At 33.7% G+C, this 9,659-nt stretch overlaps 1 protein-coding gene across 1 annotated transcript; it reads left to right on the plus strand.

Moving 5' to 3' along the window:
* Positions 1-3,720: 3,720 nt before the first annotated feature.
* On the plus strand, positions 3,721-9,377 carry LOC103583556 (disintegrin and metalloproteinase domain-containing protein 10-like; the record flags this gene model as incomplete). Its single annotated transcript, XM_008564839.1, has 3 exons — positions 3,721-3,867; positions 6,947-7,039; positions 9,194-9,377. Coding segments are annotated over 3 exons (424 nt in total), but the record flags the coding sequence as incomplete, so codon positions are not given.
* Between the last annotated feature and the right edge of the window lie 282 nt (positions 9,378-9,659).

Below are 9,659 nucleotides of genomic sequence, written 5' to 3' on the forward strand. Positions count from 1 at the left end.
GCGCGACACTGAGGGTTGCGATCCGTTGCCGGTCATGAAAAAAGACAAAAAAAAAAAAAATTACTAGTATACCAAGCCTAACTACTTGTCAGAAATGAAAGTAAATCTCTTGAGAAAGATAGCATCACCTGAAGACTCAAAATTATATTTGTGGTTTTTCAAATATATTATCTGGTACTCAGTTCAAAATAACCAGAATATATGAACAAACAAAACAACATGATGGAAGAACAAGAAAATAAAGAGACAAAGGAAACAGAACTTAAAGATATCCGTATAATGCAATTATCAGGCATAGACTTTAATATGTTCAAGTACGTAAAGACAAAATTTTAAAGTTCAGCAGAAAATTGAAAATGTGCAAAATGACCTGGTGGAAATTTTAGAATTGAGAAATGTAACAACAGAAATTAAGAATTTGATGGATTTAGATGTGAATGGTATGTCATAAGAAAATAGAGCAAAACACTGAAAAACAAAAGGATGTAAAATACAGAAAAGGGCATGAGGCATAGATGACACATTTAAAAGATCTAACATATGTATAATTGAAGTCCCAGAAGGAGAAAGATGGAGAGGTGAATAAGGACAGATAATGGCTGAGAATTTTCCAAACACAACAGAGGGAAATTCAGTAAGCCCTGTAATTAGGGAGGGATAAATACTTTATATTGAAAACAATACCTTAGCACATTATTCAGAAAAGTCTCAAAACTAAAGATATAATCTTAAAAGCAACCAGTGGAAAAAAATCTAATCACTCAAAGAAACCACAGTAAAAATGGCATTTCATTTCTCATTGGAAACACTAGGAACCAGAATACAGTGGAATGTGCTAAAACTGTAAACCTAGAATGATGTACTCAGTGAAAATATAAAAGTAAAATAAAGACATTTCAAAGTAAGAATATAACCATCAGACTACACTAAAAGAAACTAAAAGTTTCTTTTTCCAACGAAAAGATGGTGGGCTCAGATGATAACTCGTAGGTGCAGGATTGAATGAAGAACACCACAGTGGATAATTCTAAGTGGATATTGATAATGCATACTATAAAGCTTTAATAATAACAGGTTGTAGGGTTGTATGTATCTGTATGCTGCATATTTGTAGATAGAGGGAAGTAAGTTGGGAGAGAGGAAAATGTAATTAAAGTGCTCTGAGGTTCTTGCATTTTTTGTGAACAGGTAAAGAAAGGTTCTTATGTATGTTTAACTTTGGTAGGTCAAGGATTATGTTGTTATCTCTAGGTTAACTTCTAAAAAAGTTAGTAAAAAGCTAATTGAAGGAATGGATAAAATAATAAAAACCAAAAATCCAAAAGAAGGTTACAAAGGAGAGTATATAACAGGCATAAATAATAAATAATAAAATTGTAGGTTTATTTGTAGATAAATAATAAAATTGTAGGTTTAAACCCAAATGTATTAGTAGTTATATTAAAGACAAATGGATTACATGCACCAATTAAAGGTAAAGATCATCAGACTGGATTTAGCAAAAACAACACAAACTCTGTTTGTTTTACAAAAATTTCCCCTAAAATATAAGGATCTAGAAAAGTTGAAAGTACAAGGATGCAAGACAAAACTTGCTGACTCCAGCAAAAATTATATTAACATCAGACAAAGTAGGTTTTAAGGCAAAAAAGCATTACTAAAATAGATATGTCATAATGATAAAAGGGTCAGCTCCCCACGCTGTTAAAAGTCTTAAATTTCTGTCCATAATACCATAGCTTCAAAATACATAAAGCAAAACTCAACAAAACTAAAAGGAGTTTAGAAAGATCATATAATGGGAGATTTTAATCCATTTCTCTATAACTAAGAGAACAGTCAGACAAAAAATAAAATCCAGTAAAGATGTGGAAAATCTGATCCACTTGATTAATAAACTTGACCACTTTTATGTTAATTTCTCTGCTTGGAAGACTCCTTCATATTTAAGATTGACTTCTTAATTTAAAATTTTTCTTTAAAGAGTATTTTCACATTAGAACATTTTTTTTTTTTTGTGGAGAAGAAAATCTTGCATATATAACTTCAACAGTAGCTAAGATTAACATAACTCCTTTTTGTATAGAAAAATATGATTGTAAGTATGAACTGCATTTCACAAATATGTGCACTTGAAATGCTTCTCAATATCATTTATAAATTCTACAGACTGGCACCTAGAGACCATCTAAATGAAAATCCCGAACAAAATAGCATTAAAAGTACACATAGGAGGCTTTTACCCCAAATATTGTTCTATTTAGGACTGTAGTATCTAGCTTTTTCAGTAGTATTGGTACTCAGCTATAATACAAACTTCCAAAAAATTAAATTTTATTGTGTGTATTCAAGGTATATAACGTGATGTTATGGGATGGAAATAAACAGCAAAATGTTTATTGTGGTGAAGCAAAGTAATATATCCATCATTTCACATAATTACCCATTTTTTGTGTGTGTTGGTGTAATACAAATTTTTAACTTTGTATATGTTCACATGGAATAATCAAGGGAAAAGGAAGATATAAAAGGTGAGTGTAAATTTGGAATTGTGGCTTAAAATTTAATTTGGGTTCTATTTTACTGTGTTATCAAAATTCACTTAAGATGATGCTTTTAGATGTTGACAAATATTTGACTGCTTGCTTAGATTCAATAACAGTGGTAATTATTTAAAGAAATACTTATTGGGTGTCTACTGTTTCCTGCTAAGTTTGTGTTAGGTGATAGCAGTATAGTGAGCAGATAGAGATAGTTTCTTTTTTCTGGAACTTATATTCTAGTAGTGGTTGAAGTGATGGTGGTGGGTGGAGGCAGAAATTAAGCAAGTAATCATACAAGGTTGTACTGTGTAAGAGACATGGGTACATGGTTCTGTGAAGTAGTATAATGGATGAACTGATCTTCTCTAAGTCTGAAGAAAGACATTAGAAGAGGCAACATTAGCATGTGCAAAGACTGTGGTAGGAGACAGACTGTGTTGGAGGATTGGAAAGAAAGCTTATGTAGCTATACCAAAGAAGGTTGGGTAATGTAGTAGGATCTCCCTGTAAAGTAATATGGAATGAGAAGAAGCTGTACAGGTAAATAGAGGCTATGCAGTGTTGATTCAGTGGAGCATGTATAGAATTTGGGGCTTTATCCTTAGAGCAATAGGAAGACATTGAAATACGCTATGTAGCAAGTGGGTATTCAAATTTGCATTTCAGAAAGATTGCAGTATGAAATATAGATTGAAAGCTAATAGTAGATCTAGATTGATTAAATCAATCTTATTGCAGTACTTCAGATAAGAAGTAATGGTAGTTTGGACCAGAGTGGTAGAGGCAGAGATAATGGGAAGATTCCCCTAGGTATTTATGAGATAAGTTGGACAGGACTGGGTGGTAGATTGGGTATTAGATGGCAGGTAGAAGATGATGTCAAAGCATTATAAACTACTGTAAGACATGCTTTTGATTTAAATGAATACATATTAAGAGGATCATTTTGAGAATGTTTAAAATTGAAGGAGTTGCTTGACTAAATGAGTCATCTATACGGAGGATATTATGAGACTAAAAGTGATGTTTATGAAGAATTTTTAATGGCATTGGAAACACCTTTGGTGTTACATAATAAAGCAGAGTATGAAATTGTTTATAATATGTATTCTTAACTATATAAAATTGTGATACTGAAGCATGCTATTTATCAGAAATGACTGTTTTTGACATATAGACAACTAAAGAAGAACATGCTAATGGTCCAGAACTTCTAAGGAAAAAACGTACAACTTCAGCTGAAAAAAATACTTGTCAGCTTTATATTCAAACTGATCATCTGTTCTTTAAATATTATGGAACACGAGAAGCTGTGATTGCCCAGGTATTTATAATTATGCATTATTTAAAGAGTTCTCATATTGTTTTGTTATACCTATGTTTTCCTTTAAAAATTAAAGGAAAGTTAATGAACGTATATCTCTTTTAGGGGAAAAAAGGGTATGTATTTTCAGTTGTGATGTGGTAAAATATTTAAGATAAGTTGTTGCTTTGTGTTGCTTCGCCCCCCACGGGTTTGTCACCCCACTTCCTCTGGGTGACGGAGATGCAAAGGATTACTCAAAGCCCATCTCTACTGAGCAGTGAGAGGCCCTGAAGTGGTTAATCTCCCACAGGAATCCCTTCCTTGGGAAATTAACACCGAATTGGAGTTCTCTTCCTGCATTTATTTTCCAGACCAGGAAGTTACAGGAAGAGACATAGGTGGGGTTATAGTTTAACAGTATAGGCTGGTAACTTTCAGTGAAACATGCCAGATGACATTCCAGTAGACAGTTAAGTGGTCCTATCAACAACAGTTTGATCTTAGCAAACATTCCTTCTTAACTGCAATTTTTCAGTGTCTTTACATAACAATCAGTAACTAGTCTGTCTTTGAGCCAGCAACCTGCTGTGCCGCAATCCTTATCTTGCAAGAGACTTATACCCTGAGGGAAATTTCCAGTCCTCCGCAAGGTCAATATTTGAAACTGCAAGGCTTTGGAAAACCAGGCCCTGTGAAGTACTTATGCTTTATAGTATATTCCACAATAAGTACACAGGTAACTGAAAGACCAGTTAGGATATTTTAGTGTCATTTAAAAGAGGGATATAAGAAAATGATTTCCTGAAGGAGATGATGACACCAAAGCTTAGCTTTGAGAGTTGAATTTTCATTTGCAGTCATGAAGGAGGGAAGGATAGAAGAATCCTTCCAACCGTGTTTAATTTCTATTCTGTTTTCTCATTGAACTTAGCACTTTCTAATTTACATTATTATTTGCACTTGTGTCTTCATGAACCTTATTAAAATATACAAGTTCGAGGGTATCTGTCAAAATGTCCTTCATGTTGAAAGTACACAGTGAGAAAATGATTAATGCACTTTTGACTCAAAGAATTTGAGACTGAGGGTGGAGGTACCACTAGTATAAATGATGAATTCATTTTGGTGGTAGGGATGAGCTTGTTTTTAGACATGTGTAAAAACCGGGTGATCATTCTTTTAGGATATTGAAAATGTGGATCTGGATCTTGGGGAAGGTTAGCCTTGAGCTTTCTGCATGGAATTAAAGAGTACAAAAGAGTTAAAATGTGGGGGAGAGAATGAAATTGAAAGTGAAGAAACTAGGGGATATCTGTATATAGTGAATATGATGAGGAAGAGAAACTAGTAAAGAAAAATATAATAGAGAGGTAGGAAATTGGGATTAGCCAAGGAACAAACAAGTTTTAAGATAAAGTGCATCACTAATTGAATTACATTGCAGAGATATCAAAGAAAATGATTACAAAAACTAGTTGATTTTTAGTTGCTAGAAGATTATTGATTAATTTTAAGCAAACTTTTAGTAGAGTTGTAGCGATGAAAACATTGCAAACAGTAAGGAATGGGTTGGCAGAGGGAGTGAGGATTTCAAGAAATGTGAAAAATAGATTAAAAATATGGTGGCTTAGAAATAACATGGAATATTTGGGGATAAAGAGGGTATAGGGGAATATATGAGCAAGTTAGTAGGAAGAGGAAAACAATTCAGTAGAGAAACAATGTAAGATATAAGAGAAAGAAATACATTGGTGTTCTTGAATATCCACAATGTCTTTTGAAGAAAAACAACATTCAGTAAGGATTGGGGTCAGGAATAAAGAGAAATTACTGTTTAAGGAAGAGTTACACTTTGCAGAAGATAGGGATGGATAAAGATAGGGAAATTGAAGGTAAGGAGAGGGGGAAGTCAAGATGAACTCTCAGTAAAGTATGAGGTATAATCATCTATGTAGAAATGTTTGAACCACCACTGTTGGAAATGGAGTTGAAATAGTGAGAATTGGATAAGGGAATTGCTAGGACCTAGCCGAGTGAGGTTATACAGCATGAATTTGTGATGGATCCTATCAGTACTATTATGACTTTCATTAGCAATATTTGGCAGCTTGGGCTACTTTTGAAATCATTATTAATGCTTTTACTTGACTATCTTATTTTATATTTATATAGTTTTTTTGAACATAGATTTGAAAGTATACATACATATTTCACATCAAAGGTAGTGAGAGTGCTTTTTGTCAGTGAAGTTGGGGAGGTTGTTTATGGAGTGGTTTAGAAGCTGGTGAGTTTAGTTGGGAATCAGCTAGGTAAATATGTGCTTTTTGTGTTATATCACTGTGCTTATCTCTTTCTAGAATTTAGCAAAATCTGTCAAATCTTTGGTTTTTTTGGTGGCTGGCTGGTAAGGAGATCTGAACCCATTGGCTTTGAGTGTTATAACACCGTGCTCTATCTAACCAACTGAGCCAACTGGCCAGACTGAATTTAGCGAAATCTGAATGTATCTTTTTAATATTTGTTTTATCTCTCTCCTCCCATCCCCCACTATAGTAAACCTCTATATATTTATAAGGACCTTCTCTATTTTGTTCACCACTACATCTGCAGCACCTAAAATAGTGCCTAGTGTATAAAAATGATCAATAAAGCTTACAGAATATGTACTAGTGGAGCAGTTGAAGGACTAAAGTCAGGGAATGACTGAGTGTCCTGATATTATCAGGAAAACTTTTTCAGAAAATGTTTGGGCTGAGTCTGAAGGACAAATAAAGATTACCTAGGCATAACTAAACAGCGTGTGAAAAGGCATAAATGTGGACCTGGTAGGATGGATTGATGAAACAGAGTTTTTATATGACTGAAGCAAGAGTGCATGTTTATTTTTGGCCAGAGAAGAATCTGGAAAGACATAGAATCTCTCCTCTTAGGCCCAGCTTACTAATTTTTTTTCATACTCTGTCCAGTTTATGATGGTAGACATTTTAAAATTTGAATGTGGTGGAGCATGAATAATTCTTGATTTTGGAAATATAAATTTATAATCTTTTTATATTTCAACATTGCCTCTAAAATGTTGGTTTTTTTAAATCAATAGATATCCAGTCATGTTAAAGCGATTGATACAATTTACCAGACCACAGACTTCTCCGGAATCCGTAACATCAGCTTCATGGTGAAACGCATAAGAGTAAGGAACTTCAGTAGTTAAAAACATTAAAAAAGCGAAACAGTAAGGATCATGTTTACAAAAAGAAAAATGCTTTTCTTTTACTTCATTTTTATGCATTAAATAGTTTAAATTAAATTGTATCTACTGATGTAGTTTATCTTTACTCTTGGGTTTTACACATACACATACACACGCACACACAGAGATACTTGGAATTATGATTTAAGAATTAAATCTAAAGGGCCTTAATCTGGACTATAGTAGAGTTAAAGCAGTACTGTTTCCTACCTAACCAATTAACACACCATTAAGAAAGCCCTAACCTCTTAATAACTACAGTTTAACTACTTGACTTTGTTTCCCCCAACATTATCTTCCAGTTTCTTAAGCTTTGCCTTGTGTGGTATTCTTCAAGATTTGCCTTGTGTCCTTGGTGCTTGCTCCAGGGGAGAGGGAGGATAGATGCAGTATTTAAATAAAATTAGAAGCTGGAAAAACAGTACTGTTATCTTCTTGAAACTTCACAGCTCACACTAATATATATCGTTTTGAGAAGTCCTTCAGGAAAGAAACCCCTATTTTTCTAAACTAATTTGACCATGGGACCTTTTTTTTTTTTGTATTAACATCAACTGAGACTCCAAAAAACTACAGAACACATTTTGAGAAATGCTAATCCAGAGCCACAGGGTCACCAATTATTAATTTTAATGTTATAAATTATAAATAAGTGTCAAATTACTGAAACAATGGGCTAATTGTTTCAGAAATTTTCTGAATTTTCTAAATATGTGTGTTTAGCTTTTAAGAATCTGAATTTATAAAGTAGATATACATCTGAGTTAAATAAAAAAGTAACTCTTTTATAATAAAATTATTTGCCACGGAGTTTCTTTATATTTATGCTCTCCATTTTTCTTAAAATGGGTTTACTAGGTAAAAAAAAAATGTACGTGGATACTTCAAAAAGTTCATGGAAAAGTAGAATTAAAAGTTAATACGAATCTTCCGATGAACTTTTTGAAGTCCCATCATATATCCTAGAAGATTTTAGTGAATATATGTATTTAATTACATAGCTGTAGGTGGTTCTTATTTTTACAGGTAGTATGGTTAAATCTTAAATTGGATTGTCTTAAGGTGAAATATAGTTTGTAAGAAATGTTCATAATCAGTTGCTTTCATGTATTTTGAGAGCAGATAAACCCTTAAATGAGCAACTAAAAGTGATAAGTGGTGTTAAGTATTGCTGTTTAGCAGGCAGAGCAATAAAATGCAAAGTAGTGAAAAGTAGAGAACATTTGAACAAATATTAGTGAAGCACTTTTTTTTTTTTGAGTAAAATGATTTGCATTGTGAAGAAATGCTTGTGTACAAATGAATAATGTGGCAGTTGGTTGTTTTCAGATCTTAACTGACATTAAAACTTCAGTTTAGTAGAAGTTTGGCATTAGAACAGATTATTCTTCAGATTGTGAAGGAGGAACCTGTACTGTGAGTACAGCAGCTAAGTATCAAAAGAAACATACTGGAGGAACTCAGCTTGGAATAATAAGAGAAGTGAATTGAAAGTAGAAAGAAAATAAAATTCTTGCCCATATTTGGGGGGAAAAAAGAGAACTTGCAGTTAGTCGGGCTTGATTCATGTGACTCCCAGCAAGGACAACCAAGAAAATGTTTTGTGTGCTGAACTGACAGTTTTGGATTCAATATCTATTTTATATTCTAGTAATTAGCTAAAATAATAGGTTTCTATATCATTAAACTTGTCACAATATGGGAGATTAGCACTAAAGGAGACTTGCTCAGATGATTAAATTTGAGAAACCATACTTCCTTTATTAGAGTATTTGAAATCAAAACTTGTTCTTTCTTTCCAAGTGTTCAGTGTTCAGGAATCTGGTGAATACTTGTACAGAAATTCAACATTTTTGATTTTAATTCCCTTTCTCTACCTTAATCCATCCTTCTTCCCTCCCTCCGTCTCGCCTCCTCTATGACCACTTTGGGTATAGGGGTAGTGGGAACAACCCTAGAAGCCTTAATTCAGGCCTGATTTCCCTTAGGCCCTGAGCATATTGTCCAGGTGAGTGCAGAAAGATGTTAGTAGAGACTTACACTAAAGCTCTGCTAATATTAATTGCTTTTTAAATTATTGTTTTGGATTTTTAGATCAATACAACTGCTGATGAGAAGGACTCTACAAATCCTTTCCGTTTCCCAAATATTGGTGTGGAGAAGTTTCTGGAATTGAATTCTGAGCAGAATCATGATGACTACTGTTTGGCCTATGTCTTCACTGATAGAGATTTTGATGATGGTGTTCTTGGTCTGGCTTGGGTTGGAGCACCTTCAGGTAGTTTCTTTATGTCTTAATACTTGAAACAAAAAGCAATTTTCAGGGCAGATTGAATTTTACAAACTATGGGAGAACATAATGCCTGCATAATATCTTAATATACACTACTTGGGTTAGGCAAGATTTATAAGAGATTTCTTTTTTTTTTTTTTGTCTTTTTCGTGACCGGTAAGGGGATCACAACCCCTGGTGTGGGGTCACCCGCACTGCGCTCAGCCAGTGAGCACACCGGCCAGTCCTATATAGGATCCGAACCCGTGGCGGGACTGTCGCCGCGCT

Source organism: Galeopterus variegatus, unplaced genomic scaffold (genome assembly GCF_000696425.1).
Source record: "Galeopterus variegatus unplaced genomic scaffold, G_variegatus-3.0.2 Scaffold24291, whole genome shotgun sequence".
NCBI classification, from domain to species: domain Eukaryota; kingdom Metazoa; phylum Chordata; class Mammalia; order Dermoptera; family Cynocephalidae; genus Galeopterus; species Galeopterus variegatus.